Below are 21,076 nucleotides of genomic sequence, written 5' to 3'. Positions count from 1 at the left end.
GGGTGAGGAATTTAAAACTTTCGAAAAATTACCTATAACTTGAAAACTGTGACACTTTATTTATTTATTTTTTAGTTCACAACAGTATCTTACTGATCTTATCAACTGTTCTCGGCTTTACTTAGTTATGGGGCATCCTATATATGGGCTCTAAGTTATCTACTTAAAATGTGGAAACAGTGTGTTCATCAATTAATAATCACTAAATATTTAAGGGGCAAAAAAAGGGCATTAAAAAGTAATAAATGAAAGTAATCTGCAGATTTAAATATCTTTATTTACATATCATACAATGATCACATATTGCACACAGATTCTCGCAGTAATATTTTGGCTTGGGATTATTAGTATTGTTAGTAGTGTTAATATTATTATACGTTTAACTAAATACAACATACTTCAGCAATCATGACAGAAAAAATTTCTAAGGGCTATTGTTTTTTTTCTTTTAATTAAACCAAGTTGCTTTTGCTCAAAATACACCAAAACAGTACAAAGCATAGTGGAAAATTTCCGTCATTATCTTAAAATACAATAAAGATAATATCACATAGCGGCAAAAATAATATGCGAAACAAAATACACAAAACTGAACTAAACACAAAAAATAAACAATAGGTGCAAAGTGACACTGCTTTTTACACTTAAGGTTGCGAGAGGTACTCACATTCGTTTATTCGCATTACTTGCTAAAGTCAGTTAGGAATTCAGAGACCCCTTTTCTTCCGTCGCAATCTTGAATTTTTGGTGTAGGCCTAGGAATCTGTTGAAATACCCCAGACTGTTTGGCAATAGAGATGAGAAAATTTCTAGAAATTTTACAAACCCGTAATATTTATAACATTGTCAACTTAAAATGATATGTATGTTGATTTTTTTTCCCACGCCTTTGCATTTTACTGACGAATTTCAGTCGTTTGGGCCCCCTTTCAGACACGGTGGTTTGTTTCATTCAGCTTTAGTTGCCTGGTTGACTCTCAACTGGTTTATTGACGTGTGAAGATTCTTTATGGGCAGGTTTCACACCAGGAAACTTGTGGGATCGACTTTCTCTTCCCAACGGGAAGTCAGTACACTTTATCACTAATTAAATATGTCTAATCATTTAAATTAAAAAAAATTTCTAATAACGATTGCACCTTGTTTGTCAGGCTCCGTGCTGATAACATCGGCATAGCATTTCCGCGCCACTTCCATCTAACTTCGTCCCTTTAGACTGTGTTCCACACACCTCACATCCCATATCGCGAGTTTGCTATAAACTCCACATAGAAACCGACATGTGGAACGCCCTCCATGTGAAAGGAACTCTAATTGCCAGGACTGAGACCTGGTATTTGAAGTAGTTTCTGAGCCACCCGCTAGATGGAAGCTTTTTGTAGTATATTAATAACATATGTGCATTTATTGTGAGAAGCAATGCACAAATATTATCACGCAAATAAACCAGTGAGAAATTAGTTTTTTTTTTCCATTTTGGTAGCCACATATCTTGTGTAGTGGCATACCAGAAGTACTGAATCTCCTACTCATTTATAAAAAGACTTGCTTTTTTTTATCACAAACCAGTATAAACTGTTTTTATTGGTTTTTTTTTACAAATCGATTAGTCGTAATGTAATTACATTGTCGTTGTAAAGCTAACACTTTGGATTCGAACATCCCGTCCAAGTTTATTTGTACTCGTAATTATGGGTCCACCCAGCAGACAGCGTCATATATCGCGCAAAATATGGTTTCAGTTTCCACTGTAAGAGTCGCACTTCTGACTCAACTAGGCGACTGGTGTGAAGGACTAATGCCAAGTAGTGTATGTTGTGGGGAGTCTACTAGTAGTGTCTGTTGTGGTGATTCTACTGGTAGTGTATGTTGTGTTGAGACTACTAGTAGCGTCTGTTGTGAGTGTACTAGTAGCGTCTGTTGTAGTGAGTGTACTAGAAACGTCTGTTGTGGTGAGACTACTATTAGCGTCTGTTGTGACGAGTCTACTAGTAGTGTCTGTTGTGGTGAATCTATTAGTAGTGTGTTGTGTTGAGTCTACTAGTAGCGTATGTTGTGAGTGTACTAGTAGCGTCTGTTGTGGTGAGACTACTATTAGCGTCTGTTGTGACGAGTCTACTAGTAGTGTCTGTTGTGATGAGTCTACTAGTAGTGTCTGTTGTGGTTAATATATAAGTAGTGTGTGGTGTTGGGTCTACTAGCAGTATCTGTTGTGGTGAGACTACTAGTAGCGTCTGTTGTGAGTGTACAAGTAGCTTCTGTTGTGGTGAGTCTACTAGTGGTGTCTGTTGTATTGAGTCTACTAGTAGTGTCTGTTGCGTTGGGTCTACTAGTAGTGTCCATTGTGTGGAGTCTACCAGTAGTGTCTGTTGTGGTGAGCACGTGAGCGCACGTGCACCAGAGCAGACGAGTCGACAGCGTGTGAAGTGGTTCGGGCGACTACCAGTCATCTCCTGCACCGCTACCCTCCTTGACATCCGCCCGTACCACTGCTGAACTCAACTATAGTCGCCTCGTCTGAGAGCGGGTCTAAGTATCACAACAGCACGTTTTTTTGCTGGATCTGAAATAAAATGGCGCAACTTTGGAACCATAAATATAAACAGTAAAATAACTTTAATCCAGCACTTTCGGAACCATGGAGGTTTATCATCGAACGTCAACGTAGCTTTAACGGTAATACCACAAGTGAAACATTTTGAAATGTAACCCGCTATAAAATAGGAAACACTGTAGGTGCTAAAATTAAAAAAAAAAACCTACAGTCCAAGGTCAATTTCCAGAATCCACCGTGAAAAAAATATATATGAACGCTATCGTCCCGATTGGGGGCAAATTGCAGAGTGTTGTATGAAAGAAATTTCACTGTGAACTAAAGGACATAAGATACTACAAACATTCTTGCGGTCACCGATGAGACACAAAAGTAGGCACCCCCTAACGTTTTACCAAACATCCCACCCCTCTCCCCCTTTTCGATATTTTATCTCCCAGGCGATAATTAATAACTAAATAAACTATATAAACATAGACAACTTAGAATGAAATAACAATCTGTCAGATTTCTTTCACGATGTTGTAAACCTTTTTTTTTCCTGTTTCTTTTGTCTTGCAATTATATTATACTTCTTTTGAACACGTGAAAACGAAACCAAGAAATATTTAAAGTATACTTATTAGAATGCGCATTAATTAAATATTTACGAATCCGATATGGCCTAAAGTAAATCAAAACTCTTTCATCTGCAAAATAATCAACAGATAGAGAATTTCAACGGAGATACTGAAATTTTCTTTAAAATGTGGTAAATATGTTGCAACACACCATTTCTAAATTATTAAAATATTTTAATTGATGAGTATTTTTTTCGTTTTTTAAACACATTTTCAGTTTTCTCTAATTTCAGCTACAGAATTATAATAAAAGTAGAAAAAAACTTCTGTTTTGGTAAACATAGCGAGTTGCTGGTGATCTTTCTCACTGTAATTCAAGTTCAGGCATATAGGGTTTACCAGTCTGGTATACTTTACTGTTCCAGAGCCCACAAAAACCTTGGGGGCACCTTTCTTCGGTTTTACAAGCAAAAAAAAAACTCGAGCTAAAATGCACGGAAACATATCTTGTGACAGAAATTTAAGGCCGGTATTCCCAAGACACAACAAAAATAAGGGTTTTAATGTTGAGTGTGCTACAACTGTATCCCAAATCGTATTCCTAGTGCAAAATAGGTCACTGCCAGTCCCTTATTTTTTGGAAACAGGTTTTTGTGTCCTGTCCGTTGCCGATCTGTTTCCCAAATTCCACGCATGCGCAGAGCTCACTTTTTCCGTTGATTTCGTCCAGACGGCGAACCCGCGTCTGGCTCCATTAACTCGTATATAGTCACTTTCGTGAACATCATAGAACGTACCAAGCGTGTTGATGTGACAAATGAAACTTTACGATAGCTAAACTATTGTATATAAAGCATTTTGTACACTTTAATGGTCGTAACAAGAAATAATTCGCAACTTAAAAAAAAAATTGGTTGTCTGTAAAGTCGGTTTACGGACGATAGTTTAACGTGACAACTTCATAACAAAACATTGATGAAATGATTGCATACTATTATGAATAAAATTGAATCGTTTTATTTTAATAATAAAAGAATTAATACTTGTAATTATACTAGTAATCAGATTTTTAAAATGCTGAATAATTAACATTTATTGCCGAAATTGTTGTTGTAATAAGCAATGGAAACCACATTAACTTTTCACTTCACTTTATAAGCAGTCGAGTGGAAGAGAGATAGAAGCGGCGCAAGCGTACAAAAAGCGTAACGGGACACAGCGTAACGGAACAATGTGTATAACGGGACACTTTTTCGTGCGTGCAGCCGGCGTTCATCGATTTATTAGACGTTGTCGCGTCAAAAATTACTTGAGAAAATTAGAAAGGTGGTTCTATTTTTTTTTGCGATGTTGCTGCTATATATTAGTATTTTTGCCGTAACAATTGTATCGATGGTTTGCGAAACGTCCGCTAGAATTCGTTGGAACCAGTTCCTAGCCTCGTGCAGGGCACCGTTTATTGAAACGCCGGCCGATATGTTGCCTTACTGGGATTCGGTTAGGACACGTTCTGGAATACGGCCCCGAAAGTTAGGTTATGGTTGTGCCCCTACAAGGCAGTGCTTATTGGCGACCTTGCGGGAACGTCTTGGAATACCGCCCTTAGTGAAAAACGCGAGTCATAGGCATTTAATTGTCCTGTGATATGACTACAATTTTGTTTTTGCATAATATTGGTGTGTATTACATTAAACTGATTTTTTTCATTTACATTAAAAAAATTTTGCTGTTTTATACACTTTTAAGAAAAACTGGGGAGTATGATTGTCGATTATTTGTGAAAATTATTTATGCAGAGAATTAAATACGTTTAAAATAAAACTATCAAAGAAATGTTTTCTCTCTTTTTTGTTGCAGTCATTTTCAATTTTACAGTGGTTAAGCTTTTCATTAAACAATCGACATTTTGCAACTCGTACCAGTAAAAATTAATTAAAAAATACATTACCAAGCAATTAATAAAATCATTATTTGAGTTGTTTTTTTAATTACTAGGGATTTCTCAAGTTAATGTAACAGAATTAATTAAATTTAAGGTGTTTACTAAAAATTACGAAATGACATTCTGAAAAAAATTATCTTACATACTTAAGTCCATGTATATTTCAACAGTTATAACCAATTATTTTAGTAAATTAGCTAATACTTAAAAATACGAATCTAGGAATAAATTTTATTTTAAACATAAAAGCACAGGTTGGTAAACATTCCTTACAAATAACGACTCTTAGATAATTAACAAGCTATAAGATTTTTAACACTTATTCGTTTTTGTTTGTTCAATTTAATTAAATATGTTAAATTCACATTGTTCTTTGGATTGAAGACTTAATAGAATAACAGAGCACTTGAGTACGTGACATAATTTTTTTTTAATGACGACTTGAATTTCGTGACGAATTAGATTTGTGCGTGTGGCACTCTGTACAAATCTTCTGTGGCAGTTAGTTCTGCCGAATGCCAGACGACAAGTGTGAGACTTATCTGGAAACTAGCAAAAATAATCTATGCCCGCGTGTTCTACGCAAGATGGTGGTAATCATCAAAACTGCGAAAGAGTCATTGCACTCGGCTCGATAGAAAGTGTGAAACAATGCGTATCTTCAAACTCTACAAATTTACTGAACTGATAGCTGTAGGTACCTCAACATCACAAAATATATACATATTTTACCCACAGCAAAAATCTCCTGCAAAAATACGACAATTACATCCTACCTAAGTATTGGCAGGTAATGCCATTGATTGGAGTAACATCTTGCTAATTAGTGCTATTCTTCTAAAACATCAAGCATCAAATAGCACGCAACAATTATGCGATATACAGAAATTCAAGGCATCTTTAACATACTGTACATGAAGTTCATCTACACAACAAGAACATATATTTATAAATGCACCGTATTTATATTATATGATGGATAATCTTCACACAAATTATTTTTGTGACGGATGTAATATCGTAATAAGAGTGTAAAAGTAGTATGTACTTTTTATATGTATAATTATCATTAAGAAATTTTTCTAGAAGCTGTCTACGGACCATTATTATCATCAATTATTGGTTTAATTATGGCTATTGTTATGGCAATATAACTACCGCTATAAAATTATGAATGGAAGTAATTTATTAATAAAGTTTTCAAGTTTAACGACACAAAAATGTTTTGCGAGTATTGAAAATAATACTATACCTACACAGAAATACTCGTAGCTATAAAAGTTAAAACATATAATCAAATTTAATTGAGTACTAAGTTATAAAGAGATATTATACACCCTCTTAAGCACCAATATAAGCTAAATGTGCGAAGTATTACATAAATACATTACATAATTTTGACAGCTTTTGTTTAATAATTCAGTTTTGAGTTTAATTATGAATAATTTTAAAATGAACATGAGGTAAACTCATTTACCCTACTTATTTTGAGCATAGTTCTCAGCTGGCAGAAAAGCGAGTGTGCGAGAAAAAAAAATGTTAGGCACTATAACCTTCATTTTTTGGTATTGTTTTATAAAACTGTTGGTTACACATATAAATAGGTTGAGCGATTTTGTCATATTCTTTACCAATTTTGTGCTATTATTCTCTTCCAAAAACGTTTTTTTACTGGTATTTAAAAAAAAGACATGATTTTACTCTCTTAATACATGCAAATATTGAAATATAAGTTAGCCTTTAAGGTTTTCAAAATCCAATTAAAAAATAAAACTGCTAACTGAAAAAAAATATATGTAAACTATCAAAAAAAGTTGCATTGTTGATTATTTTTAAATCGCCGTAACAGCAACAAAACTGTAGACGCACATTAATCTACGGAAAATAATCTCAATCTAATAGCTTCGCACAGTCTGCGGTCCGTTAGTTACTACTTAAAAGTCAGTTAGAATACAAAAAAAAAAAAAAACGTTAAATGCGATACCTGTTCCTCAGAACCAAAAGTGCTTAGTCCAAATTTGGCGATTTTGACGTCAAATGAGTTCGTTTCCTATGGAACCATACATTGCAAATCACTCATTTTTTTTCCTGTAGGATTTAATGAACGTTAGAAGAGTCCAATAATTGAGTAGACAAGACAAACTTATGCCCAGGTACATTATTACATACTTGCAAATGCTGGAAAAAGTTCCCCATTCGACAGAACTTACTCGATAAGTATTAACTACTTGATGTTCACGGGCATATGGAGGTTTATGGAAAACGCGGTAGAATTGAAAGAGCAGATTATTTACTCTTCTGTAAAAACTGCCCAATTATGACTTTAGCGCATTTGGTTCTGAGGAATGAGATATTATGTTCGCCACAGATAAATGATAAATAACATGTGTCAATACATCTTCACGAATTCCGTGAAAAGATGAACAATTTAATTATTGTATAGCGCTTCACAATTTGTGCTTTTAAACTCAAACCAAGAACACAGGCGAGAATCTATGCGTGATAATTCAATGAGGGGGAAAATAAAATAGATTTTGATTGTTTGAGATTACTTTTTTTACTTATAGTAGTTCGCTAAAATCACACTGTCATGACCTAGGTATTAAATAAATGAATTAAAAATTTTTTTTATCAAGACAGCCGTAGAAGCATAATTTTTTAGGTCCAAGTCAAACGTGAAGAGTCACTCGCCAAACGTTGTGGTCATTTTAAGACCTTTTTTTTTTGTATTGGTTTTAACTCCCTTTATTAAAATAAAATTAATTCTTACCGCAAACTATTACTGGTGCTGGAAACACAATAGAGCCAGGACCGTCGATGGAAAAGGGAGGGGGGGGAGAGACATAATGTCCAGAGTTCCGGTAGAGAATCGAACTATTTTTAATGCACGGATTTACCCTGGTAGGACGAATGTTAGAAGTATTTTTCTAATAGAAAGGATTGTAATAAAGAGGCGGAATCAGAAGGGGTGAAGGATAAGTGAAAGAGTTTTTTTTTTTTTGCAAAATATCAGTGAAGACAGTATGTTAATGTGTGAGAAGTAACGTCCTCTACATCTACTACTGTAGGCCCATATGTCAATGAGTTATAGCCAATAGTATTTTTTTTTTAATATTTTATAATTTTAAAACAATTTCCTCCCCCCCCCCCCCCCCACTTCCGAAAAAATTCTGTGTACGCCACTAATTATAAACCTTACAAGTTGTGCAATACGCGCAAATCACGTTTGCAGCTATGGCGGCGGTAACGTTTACAGTCTTAAAGAATCGTTGTGCTTTGCGGTTTGAAAACCTGTGCATTAATTAATGTAGCGGGAAGAGGGGAGACGAAAACTATCCCCTCCCCCCCCCCCTCAAATTCCTTAGTTTCTCTAGACGGCCGTGAGAGTGTATACAACGCGACAGACACGAAGCAAAGAACGCGATTGGACAGCAGGACATATCGCATTTCTGTCTTCCGTAACACAAACAGAAACAAACAACCAACTAGCTCTAAAATGTTTCTTGCCATTACATTCGCACTACATAAACGACAGCCAATTTTTTTTTTTTTTTTTTTTTTTTTTACCTGTTAAAGGAAATTTGTGTAATCACAATACATTTTTTTTTAAATATTTTTGAATATTAACGCATTAAAAAAATTTCAAAAACCGCAAGAAATATTAAACAATGAAACAGTTTTACCGTCATTCCAAAAAAAAATTCTACCATCATTTAAATAACGTCGTAACAGTGACGCGATGTAAAATAAAAATTAAAAAAAAAAAAACTTTCCTATCAGGAAGTATATCGCGTCCGTCCATTTTAACATTGTGGCCTTAAAATGATGGGTCGAATGGGATTGGTTAAGGGATATAAAAATATCAGGGACGGGCCAGTCAAATCCTCAAAACACCATCCAATCCTTAGTGTTCGAAGGATTCGATAGTCGAAGACAAAGATTCGAAGAAAAATACTAAGTTTACTTGGTCTACTTTTTTTTTCCCCTTCGTACATATCATGTTACCTTCTCCAAAATATTGTGCTTTCAGAAATTTAATAAAATTACAATATGTATTGATTCTGAAAACGTAGTTCGTGAAACGAATATTTGAAAGGGTTAAATATGCCAACACCATAATTTAAAAAAAAAATCGTTTCTAATACATTATTTTCAAATATATATACTCTTTAAAACCTAGTTTCAGATTCGATTATTGTATTCGAGACTCAGATTCGAGAAAAACTGACAATCGACCCATCACGTCGCGTCTATTTACGCTGTTGTGCTTCCAGCGTACAAGCCGGTGAAATGATAGTTGGTCCTGGAGATAACTTCTAGCTTCTTCTTGTTTCTTCTCCAGCGGCGCAGGAGGTCGCAGCGACACGGTTCCCCGGACATTAACTGGCCTCGTCATCCAGTCGGTACCCGTAGCTCTCCAGCTCTGCGGAACCAGGGTCAGAGGGTGAGGGGGGGTTACACTGTCAGCAGAAATGGTTAGAGACAGGAAAAATTCGCTGGTTCAATGAGCCTCCAGGATGGACTCCAATATCCTCTACACACTCGGGCAAATGCCAACTGTTCATTGGCTGCTGACTTGCGAGTCGTCTCGACCGGGTGGCCTGTGATTCGACACTTCTATGAGTGAGAGTCTCTAATTGGCCCTCAGTCCTCCAGATTAACAGTGAACAAATGACAGAAGCAGCACAAAGGTATAGTTATTTGAATTTTAGCATAACACGAAATGAAACCGCGAAATTTTCAGGTCTCTAAAAATTGGTACCCGATGCTTCGCTCGATCATGCACAGCTCTGCTAGAGGGTAGTACTACAGTGCTTGTATTATCTCACGTCTTTGCTCGTGATTTGAAACGAACAAGTAGTTCGCCCCCGAATTGTGACCTCGTAATGTTCCTTTTTTTTTTTTTTTTGGACGTGATAACGTCTTATAAATCGATGAACACCGGCTGCACGTACGAAAAATTGTCACGTTCCGCCTGAGCCGAGCGTGCAAGAACCTGCCAACCACCGTGCGAGAAACATCTGCTATTAATATCAAACAGGTTAAGGCGGGCTTTTTAACTAATTGTTCGTGATTATATTTAAACAAATTATTTAAATTAAATTTGAAAAAAAACTAAATAATATTAGAAAATTAAAAAGTATGCAATTTTTCATCAATGTTTTCTTATGACGTTATCACGTAAAATTATCGTCCATAAACCGACGTGCGTGCAGCCGGCGTTCATCGATTTATAATACGTTATCACGTCAAAAAAAAAAAGGGGGGGGGGACACGACATATGTCAAAGAAACAGAAGTAGCCAAGAAACGGGAACAATTTTCAATCACCGGAACGGTACCGTTGCATCGCACGAAAGACCGGGTGTTGTCCACCGCGGACATACGCACCGACGAACTTGTGCTCGCTGTCCAGCAGCGACTGCCTCCAGGCGGTGTTGTCGAAGGGCGGCTTCTTGCCGCCGTACTCCTGCGGCAGGATGTCCGGGCTCACGAAGGCGTGCAGCGAGCCCAGGTCTGCCCCGTGGAAGTATATCTGAGGGGCAACCAGCCTCACAGCGGTCCGTTCGCCGTCTCCCATCATCAGTCTGTCAACCGTCCGCACCTCTTACATCCGTCAACCTTTTATCCGTTCCGTCCGTCATCTTCCCGTCACACGTTCGTTCGTCTGTCATCCGTCTGTCCATAACATACACTATCATCGTATAGCCATCATCAATCTGTTAACCATCCACATTTCTTCTATCCATTAACCTTTTATCCGTTCCGTCCATCATCTGCCCGTCACACGTTCGTTCGTCTATCATCCGTCTGTCCATCACGTACACGATCATCGTATAGCCATCATCCTTATGTCAGCTATCCGCCCATCATCAGTCTGTCAACCATCCGCACCTCTTCTATCCGTCAACCTTTTATCCGTTCCGTCCGTCATCTGCCCGTCACACGTTCGTTCGTCTGTCATCCGTCTGTCCATCACGTACACGATCATCGTACAGCCATAATCCTTATGTCAGCTATACGCCCATCATCAATCTGTCAACCGTCCGCATCTCTTCTATCCGTCAACCTTTTATCCGTTCCGTCCGTCATCTGCCGTCTATCTGCCCGTCACACGTTCGTTCGTTCGTTCGTTTGTCATCTGACCATAATCTATCAATCTATTCATACATCACGTACTCGGGTCATCTTATTACCATCATCCTTATGTCACCAACCCGCCAATCATCTCTTAGTCCATGTTCTATCCGTCCGCCATACATCCTTCCATCATCAATCTGTTTAACCATCCGCATTTCTTCTATCCATCAACCTTTTATGGGTTCTTTTCCATTTCGTTCGTCTTCTGTCCTCTATATGTCCATCGCACATTCGTTTTCGTCTATCGTCCATCTGTCAGTCATTTGTCCACAACCTATAAGTTTATCCATCCATCATCAATGCATGCATCTTCCGTCCATCACGTACGCGTTCATCTTATAGCCATTATTCTTCTGACATCCATCCGCCCATCATCTATCCATTCATCATCTATCGGTCCGCCGTACATCCATCCGTCATCCGTTCTTCATTCATCTAACCATTACACATTCGTTCATCTTCCATTCCTCGTTTGTTTATCATTCAAAGATCCGTCATCAGTCCATCATCAATCTGTTAACTATACGCATTTCTTCTATCCGTTCCGTCCTTCATCTGTCATCCATCTGCTCATCACACATTAGTTCGTCTATCATCCATCCGTCAATGATCTATCAATCCATCATCCATGCGTGCATCTTCCGTCCATCACGTACAAGATCATCTTAGAGCCATAATTCTTCTGACATCCAACCGCCCATCATCTATCCATTCATTATCTATCGGTCCATCGTACATCCATCCGTCATCCGTTCTTCATTCATCTGTCCATAACACATTCGTTCATCTTCCATCCCTCGTTTGTCTATCATTCAAACATCCTTCATCTATCCATCCGTCCGCTCGTCACGTCGGAACGTAACATCAGTGGAGTGGCCATGAAAATGCATAAACTTCTTTAGTGGCTTTCGAGCCAATTATGCACCGCATTGTGCTGTAAATCATCCATAATGATACAGTTGATGTCGATAACTGTTTTGAAGATGATGATAAATACCTACCCTTCTCCTAATTTTGTCCTTGAGGAATGGCTTCAAAACGGCGAATACAGCATCAAAGTAGAACGGCTGGTTGATAACGTGAAATCCTTTGAACCTCAATGGGAATGTTTCCTGAAACAAACAAAATTGATATTCATGAAGAAGTTCGTTAGTAGATTTAATATCCGTTTGCAGTATTATCTGGAAATTTATAATTTTTTTTTAATTGGTGGTATTCAACAATGACCGAAAACGCTACTTACAGCTGTATCTGGCTACGCTTAGTTAGACCGCGAGTTATAGAAAAATATTAAGAGAAATTTAAAAAAAAATTCACTGCAGTGAGTCGAACTTTTGTTGATGATTGCTTGGTATTTTCCAAGTTACAAATTTTAAAAATGTGTCAACGAAAACGATGAAATGTTACCTTATATATGTGTGCGACTTACTAATTGAACATTTTGATTATACATTTCGCAGAAAAAATTAATAATTATTGTACACCGAAATAAACGTATATATTTACAACATAAGATACGTTATCTTGATGTTGAGAGACAGTGCCAACACAATGACAAATTCTTTGATTTTTACTGCAGCTAATATTATTTGGCAAAGCACGCTTTTTACTCATGTAATTATTATTTCATATATGATTTTTAACTGCAATAAATGCTGTTTTTTTAATTTTTTAATTACTTTTTTTTTGTTGTTATTCGGAACAGATTTCAATTCAATCAAGATTTATTTTGTAGCATAAAAATGTGTTCTTACTTTCATACAATGTAGGCTATATTTATATTTAAAGAAAACTCTCTAAATTTATTCCAATACTTACTATTGTAAATTTATAATCTCCAGATAAGATACTCGTTCACGATTTTTGATCCGGTTTTGGGACAAATAATTAAAAAAAAACTTTAATTTAGGAGGTGCTTAAGTCTTAAACCTATCCTAATAGTCGACGAAAATTTTATCTCCTAAATCATTTTCTTAAACATATTTTTTTTCTGCATGGGAAGTTGTTTTCACTATGTTGTAGTTAGAAATTACTAATTACTTTTTTAAAAAAAAACACATTTTTATTTTTTCTTGTAAACCACGAGTGTTTTTAGATTATAAAAAACCAAATATTATATTTTTTTGAACGTGACAATGTTATAACCTCTACCATGCGATTGTCAAAAATTAATTGTTTGTGTGTAGACTTTGGCGTGTGTTGCTTAATGTTTTGTACATAATTCATAAATCAATAAAAAAATTGGTTTTCCCTGCAAACCTGAGTGTTTCATTGTTTTGGGAATACAATTACTCTAAAATCTATAACATCTATAACATTAATGCAAAACTTAGACACACACTTAGATCTATCATTACTTAAGAAACGAAAAAAAAAACTTATAAACACACACTTATATCTATCATTACTTAAGAAACGACAAGCAACCAACTTAGAAACACACACTTAGATCTATCATTACTTAAGAAACGACCAACAACCCACTTATAAACACACACTTAACTCTATAATTACTTAAGAAATGACAAACAACCCACTTAGAAACAAACACTTAGATCTATAATTACTTCAACAACCAACCTAGAAACACACACTTAGATCTATAATTACTTCAACAACCAACTCAGAAACACACACTCAGATCTATAATTACTTCAACAACCAACCTAGAAACACACACTCAGATCTATAATTACTTCAACAACCAACTCAGAAAACACACACTCAGATCTATAATTACTTCAACAACCAACTCAGAAACACACACTCAGATCTATAATTACTTCAACAACCAACTCAGAAACACACACTCAGATCTATAATTACTTCAACAACCAACTCAGAAACACACACTCAGATCTATAATTACTTCAACAACCAACCTAGAAACACACACTCAGATCTATAATTACTTCAACAACCAACTCAGAAAACACACACTCAGATCTATAATTACTTCAACAACCAACTCAGAAAACACACACTCAGATCTATAATTACTTCAACAACCAACTCAGAAACACACACTCAGATCTATAATTACTTCAACAACCAACTCAGAAACACACACTCAGATCTATAATTACTTCAACAACCAACCTAGAAACACACACTCAGATCTATAAATACTTCAACAACCAACTCAGAAAACACACACTCAGATCTATAATTACTTCAACAACCAACTCAGAAACACACACTCAGATCTATAATTACTTCAACAACCAACTCAGAAACACACACTCAGATCTATAATTACTTCAACAACCAACTCAGAAACACACACTCAGATCTATAATTACTTCAACAACCAACCTAGAAACACACACTCAGATCTATAATTACTTCAACAACCAACTCAGAAACACACACTCAGATCTATAATTACTTCAACAACCAACTCAGAAACACACACACTCGGATCTATAATTACTACAACAACCAACTCAGAAACACACACTCGGATCTATAATTACTTCAACAACCAACTCAGAAACACACACTCAGATCTATAATTACTTCAACAACCAACTCAGAAACACACACTCAGATCTATAATTACTTCAACAACCAACTCAGAAACACACACTCAGATCTATAATTACTTCAACAACCAACTCAGAAACACACACTCGGATCTATAATTACTTCAACAACCAACTCAGAAACACACACTCAGATCTATAATTACTTCAACAACCAACTCAGAAACACACACTCAGATCTATAATTACTTCAACAACCAACTCAGAAACACACACTCAGGTCTATAATTACTTCAACAACCAACTGAGAAAACACACACTCAGATCTATAATTACTTCAACAACCAACTCAGAAACACACACTCAGATCTATAATTACTTCAACAACCAACTCAGAAACACACACTCAGATCTATAATTACTTCAACAACCAACTCAGAAACACACACTCAGATCTATAATTACTTCAACAACCAACTCAGAAACACGCACTCAGATCTATAATTACTTCAACAACCAACTCAGAAACACACACTCAGATCTATGATTACTTCAACAACCAACTCAGAAACACACACTCAGATCTATAATTAATTCAACAACCAACTCAGAAACACACACTCAGATCTATAATTACTTCAACAACCAACTCAGAAACACACACTCAGATCTATAATTACTTCAACAACCAACTCAGAAACACACACTCAGAGCTATAATTACTTCAACAACCAACTCAGAAACACACCCTCAGATCTATAATTACTTCAACAACCAACTCAGAAAACACACACTCAGATCCAACAAGTCACTAAGATCCACCAGGAGCGGCCCACCTGGATGACCTCGACGGTGCGGCGCGCGTAGTAGGGCGACAGGAAGCGCGCGTGCTGCAGGCCGAACCCGCTCATGTCCACCACGACGGCCAGTCCGGCCACCTGGGTCTCTGGCTCGTCGGCGATGTGCTCCAGCGCCAGCACGTTGGTGCGGAAGATGTCCTCGATGCTCACGTTGGCCGCGTCGCACCGGTCTGCGACAACACGCGCGCGCGCGCCGTAACATCAGATGGCCATTGTCTCAAGTTGTTTGGCTTCTGGGTTCTAGCCCCATAGAAGACGAACATTTCACAGGCGTTACAGGTTGACCTTGGAGTCGCCGTGTTCATGGTAGCAGTTTACCCACTGAGGTTCTTATAAATTACCTAGCCTTAGATGAAAGTGTTTCCTCCGTTATCACATCTAGCCCCGTTCAAGACGAAGATTTCACCAACGTTTACCCACTAAGGTTCTTAAAAATTATCCTGCCTGAGATGGAAGTGTTTCTTCCGTTGTCTCATCTAGCCCCTTTGGAGACGAACATTTCGCAGACGTTACAGGTTGACCTTGCAGTCGCCGTATTCATGGTAGCAGTTACCCACTGAGGTTCTTATAAATTATCATTAGAGACCGGAAAAATTCGCGGTTTTATTTCGCGATAGTCTAGAATCCAAATGTGTTTAACTTTTATTTTTGCTTCAGTGATTGGATTGCAGGTTGTCTGAAGGACTCTCAGCCAATGAATAATCCTCAACGAAATAAGTATCGAATCAAAAGCATTTTAGTTAATAGGTGTCACGAGTCAGTAGCCAATGAAAAGATGTAATTTGCCCGAGTGCATGGAGGATCTTGGAGTCCATCCTGCAGGTCACTGAATTCGCGAATTTTTCCGGTCCCTAATTAGCATGCCTTTAAATACCCTAGCCTGAGATGGAAGTGTTTTTTCCGTTGTCTCATCTAGCCCCATTGAAAACGAAGATTTCACCAACGTTACGGTTGATGTAGCAGTCGCCGTATTCATGGTAGCAGTTACCCACTAAGGTTCTTATAAATTATCCTGCCTTTAAATACCCTAGCCTGAGATGGAAGTGTTTTTTCCGTTGTCTCATCTAGCCCCATTGAAAACGAAGATTTCACCAACGTTACGGTTGATGTAGCAGTCGCCGTATTCATGGTAGCAGTTACCCACTAAGGTTCTTATAAATTATCCTGCCTTTAAATACCCTAGCCTGAGATGGAAGTGTTTCTTCCGTTGTCTCATCTAGCCCCATTGAAGATGAAGATTTCACATACGTTACTGATTGACCTTGCAGTCACCGTATTCATGGTAGCAGTTTACCCACAAAGGTTCTTATAAATTATCCTGCCTCTAAATACCCCAGCCTGAGATGGAAGTGTTTCTTCGTTGTCTCATCTAGCCCCTTTGGAGGCGAACATTTCACCAATGTTACGGTTCACATAGCAGTCGCCGCATTCATGGTAGCAGTTTACCCACTAAGGTTCTTATAAATTATCCTGCCTTTAAATACCCTAGCCTGAGATGGAAGTGTTTCTTCTGTTGTCTCATATAGCCCCATTGAAGACGAAGATTTCATATACATTACAGATTGACTTTGCAGTCGCCGTATTCATGGTAGCAGTTACCCACTAAGGTTCTTATAAATTATCCTGCCTTTAAATACCCTAGCCTGAGATGGAAGTGTTTCTTCCGTTGTCTCATATAGCCCCATTGAAGACGAAGATTTCATATACATTACAGATTGACTTTGCAGTCGCCGTATTCATGGTAGCAGTTACCCACTAAGGTTCTTATAAATTATCCTGCCTTTAAATACCCTAGCCTGAGATGGAAGTGTTTCTTCCGTTGTCTCATATAGCCCCATTGAAGACGAAGATTTCATATACATTACAGATTGACTTTGCAGTCGCCGTATTCATGGTAGCAGTTACCCACTAAGGTTCTTATAAATTATCCAGCCTTTAAATACCCTAGCCTGAGATGGAAGTGTTTCTTCCGTTGTCTCATATAGCCCCATTGAAGACGAAGATTTCATATACATTACAGATTGACTTTGCAGTCGCCGTATTCATGGTAGCAGTTACCCACTAAGGTTCTTATAAATTATCCTGCCTTTAAATACCCTAGCCTGAGATGGAAGTGTTTCTTCTGTTGTCTCATATAGCCCCATTGAAGACGAAGATTTCATATACATTACAGATTGACTTTGCAGTCGCCGTATTCATGGTAGCAGTTACCCACTAAGGTTCTTATAAATTATCCTGCCTTTAAATACCCTAGCCTGAGATGGAAGTGTTTCTTCTGTTGTCTCATATAGCCCCATTGAAGACGAAGATTTCATATACATTACAGATTGACCTTGCAGTCACCATATTCATGGTAGCAGTTTACCCACAAAGGTTCTTATAAATTATCCTGCCTCTAAATACCCCAGCCTGAGATGGAAGTGTTTCTTCGTTGTCTCATCTAGCCCCTTTGGAGGCGAACATTTCACCAATGTTACGGTTCACATAGCAGTCGCCGCATTCATGGTAGCAGTTTACCCACTAAGGTTCTTATAAATTATCCTGCCTTTAAATACCCTAGCCTGAGATGGAAGTGTTTCTTCTGTTGTCTCATATAGCCGCATTGAAGACGAAGATTTCATATACATTACAGATTGACTTTGCAGTCGCCGTATTCATGGTAGCAGTTACCCACTAAGGTTCTTATAAATTATCCTGCCTTTAAATACCCTAGCCTGAGATGGAAGTGTTTCTTCCGTTGTCTCATATAGCCCCATTGAAGACGAAGATTTCATATACATTACAGATTGACTTTGCAGTCGCCGTATTCATGGTAGCAGTTACCCACTAAGGTTCTTATAAATTATCCTGCCTTTAAATACCCTAGCCTGAGATGGAAGTGTTTCTTCTGTTGTCTCATATAGCCCCATTGAAGACGAAGATTTCATATACATTACAGATTGACTTTGCAGTCGCCGTATTCATGGTAGCAGTTACCCACTAAGGTTCTTATAAATTATCCTGCCTTTAAATACCCTAGCCTGAGATGGAAGTGTTTCTTCCGTTGTCTCATATAGCCCCATTGAAGACGAAGATTTCATATACATTACAGATTGACTTTGCAGTCGCCGTATTCATGGTAGCAGTTACCCACTAAGGTTCTTATAAATTATCCTGCCTTTAAATACCCTAGCCTGAGATGGAAGTGTTTCTTCCGTTGTCTCATATAGCCCCATTGAAGACGAAGATTTCATATACATTACAGATTGACTTTGCAGTCGCCGTATTCATGGTGGCAGTTACGCACTAAGGTTCTTATAAATTATCCTGCCTTTAAATACTCTAGCCTGAGATGGGAGTGTTTCCTCGATGTTTCCATGAAAAACTAGCCACAGCATTGAATTATGTTAGAACTAATATCTCATTAAAAGCAATGTGAACAGACGAAATTTAATTTTATTATGTCTTCCAATGCCTACACACACTCACACAAAACTAGAAGAAGTAAAACATCACAGGTGTGTAGATACATCACTCGTAGAAAATGCAGTCAACCAGAGAGAAAGGACTCGTCTGCACAATCGATATTACCAAGATGTGAAATTCACTCTTCTTAACAAATTCAGGCCATTTAATACCATAGACCAACATCCCCCAACACAAGCAAACATGCATTCGAAAAGCAGTTGAAATATTAAAACACCCTTCAAACATAAATAGGGAGGATGGATAATAAAAACTATTATCAGGCAGAATATGAAGAACCACTCTTCGTAAATTCTCAAAACCAAGCTCTGCACACAGCAAAAGACGGATCTCCTCTGATTGGTCAGCAGTTCCAACCAATTACAGAATCCCCAGCTCCTGGTTGGCAGATTGGCCAAAACCGACCGCGAAACCAGGAGAAAGTAAAGGCTCTGATTGGCGCACAGCTGCAGCCAATCAGGAAAAACTCCCATCTCAGGCTGGGGTATTCAAAGGAAGGAGACTTTCCAAAGAAATTCAATTGGTAGCCGCTGCCTTGAAGATGGAGACTGCAATATCGACCGAAACGGGGAAATGTCCGTCTAAGTCGCGACTAGAACCCAGAAGCCAAGCAACTTGGAATATGTTGGAATCAATATGGGTTTTTTTTTCGGCTCCTATCCCTCCCCCATAAGTCAGAGAACGCTCACCAACTCTGAACACGTAGACCCTGCGTCCGAGAGCATCCCTGTCTTCCAGCATGTTCTGGGCCTGCATCTCGAGTATGTGCATCTTCTCCGAAGGCCTCGGCACTTTGAACAGCTCGGGACAGCGCAGCTTCATCACGTAATACCGCTGCAGCTGCAACAGGTTTCGTAAGCGTTACGACATCGATGTCGATAGTCGTTTCATCGTGTGTCGAAGGGGTCTCGATAACATTTATTTTGGTTTGGTAAAGGGACAATCACGATCAGTCCGAAATGCCATGTGTGTGTGTGTACAAGAACGTTGGACTGATGGCTTCCCATCCAGTCTGACTGTGGACTCGAGAACCCTCGGTCCGAACTGCCGTGTGTGGGAACAGCGTCTCGCCAGTCCAAACTGTCAGTCCATCAACTCAGTCTCGTGGCAGACATCTTTCTTCATACTCTTTGGTTTCTTTTTTTCTGCTGAGGGGGCTACAATTTTCGAGCGTTACGAAAATTCAAGATCGCATGAGGGGAATAGTTAGGTACGTGGTGGGGGTACTGGTGGTGGCGTCAGCTGCGACGCCACTACAAAGCATGCACTAGCGGTAGACAATGGGAAGATATGTACGTAGCATAGCATGCTGTCGGCTAGTTGTAACGGCCAGAAGGGGAGAGATAGAAATGACGCAGCAGTGATGCTACGGAATTCACGTAACGCTGCTTGTTTGTCTACTCCTCAGTTCCCTTTTTTTTAAAAGTAAAAGTGTAAATGCAACATCCAATGTTTCTTTCTTTACGATGAAACGATACATCCAACAGCGACAGCAACTTCGAGACTGATCGTGAGTGGTGGAGGCATCAGTTCAGTCCAAAAATGTCAGGTTGAGCAGTCCGAACGTTCGTGTGTGTAAGTGGGGGGGGGAGGGGTGTCCCCTTGAACACTCACCATGTGGAAAGCCTTCCTCACGTCGAACTTGCGTGCCCGCAAGAATCTCAGGAGGAAGGCATCGTCCGTCCTGATGTGGAGGTTCTTCTCGTCTGGAACACGAGATACGGAACTTCATTACCACCGAACCTTGTGGCCAGGAGCGTACGCATGTGAGGGGCGAATGGGGGTGCCATTTCCCCTCCGGACCAAAACAAATCCTATAAATAACGCCAACAAATGGGGAAAAAATATATATTTGAGAGTAAATGAAATTCTGCATACAATGAGTTGGTGTCCTAAACCTTTTGTGTAACATTTTACATCATTTCTAATCATTTAAATCACACAACAAAAAATGTTCAATTATGAAACCCTTGTATATTTATTTCCAACAATCTCATTGACATGCGCCATTACTGGTTGTCTGAGAAAAAACATCCAGAAATGACAACACGGGTAAATACTCCTAAAACA

At 38.2% G+C, this 21,076-nt stretch overlaps 1 protein-coding gene across 3 annotated transcripts in view; it reads right to left on the bottom strand.

The window, feature by feature from the left end:
• Window positions 1–257: 257 nt before the first annotated feature.
• Window positions 258–21,076, bottom strand: part of LOC134540635 (clavesin-2-like) — a 68,994-nt gene continuing 48,175 nt past the window's right edge. For all 3 annotated transcript variants that reach the window (XM_063383492.1, XM_063383493.1, XM_063383494.1), the window contains exons 3-8: window positions 20,621–20,712; window positions 19,696–19,846; window positions 15,518–15,711; window positions 12,198–12,308; window positions 10,447–10,591; window positions 258–9,479 (exon numbers count right to left, since the gene is read on the bottom strand). In XM_063383492.1, the coding sequence (XP_063239562.1) occupies window positions 9,436–9,479; window positions 10,447–10,591; window positions 12,198–12,308; window positions 15,518–15,711; window positions 19,696–19,846; window positions 20,621–20,712 (737 nt within the window). In that variant the 3' untranslated portion in view covers window positions 258–9,435. The remainder of the gene's footprint in view (window positions 9,480–10,446; window positions 10,592–12,197; window positions 12,309–15,517; window positions 15,712–19,695; window positions 19,847–20,620; window positions 20,713–21,076) is intronic.

The sequence above is a fragment of the Bacillus rossius genome, chromosome 17, assembly GCF_032445375.1.
Source record: "Bacillus rossius redtenbacheri isolate Brsri chromosome 17, Brsri_v3, whole genome shotgun sequence".
Lineage (NCBI taxonomy): Eukaryota > Metazoa > Arthropoda > Insecta > Phasmatodea > Bacillidae > Bacillus > Bacillus rossius.
This window is presented reverse-complemented; position numbering and strand designations above follow the sequence as displayed.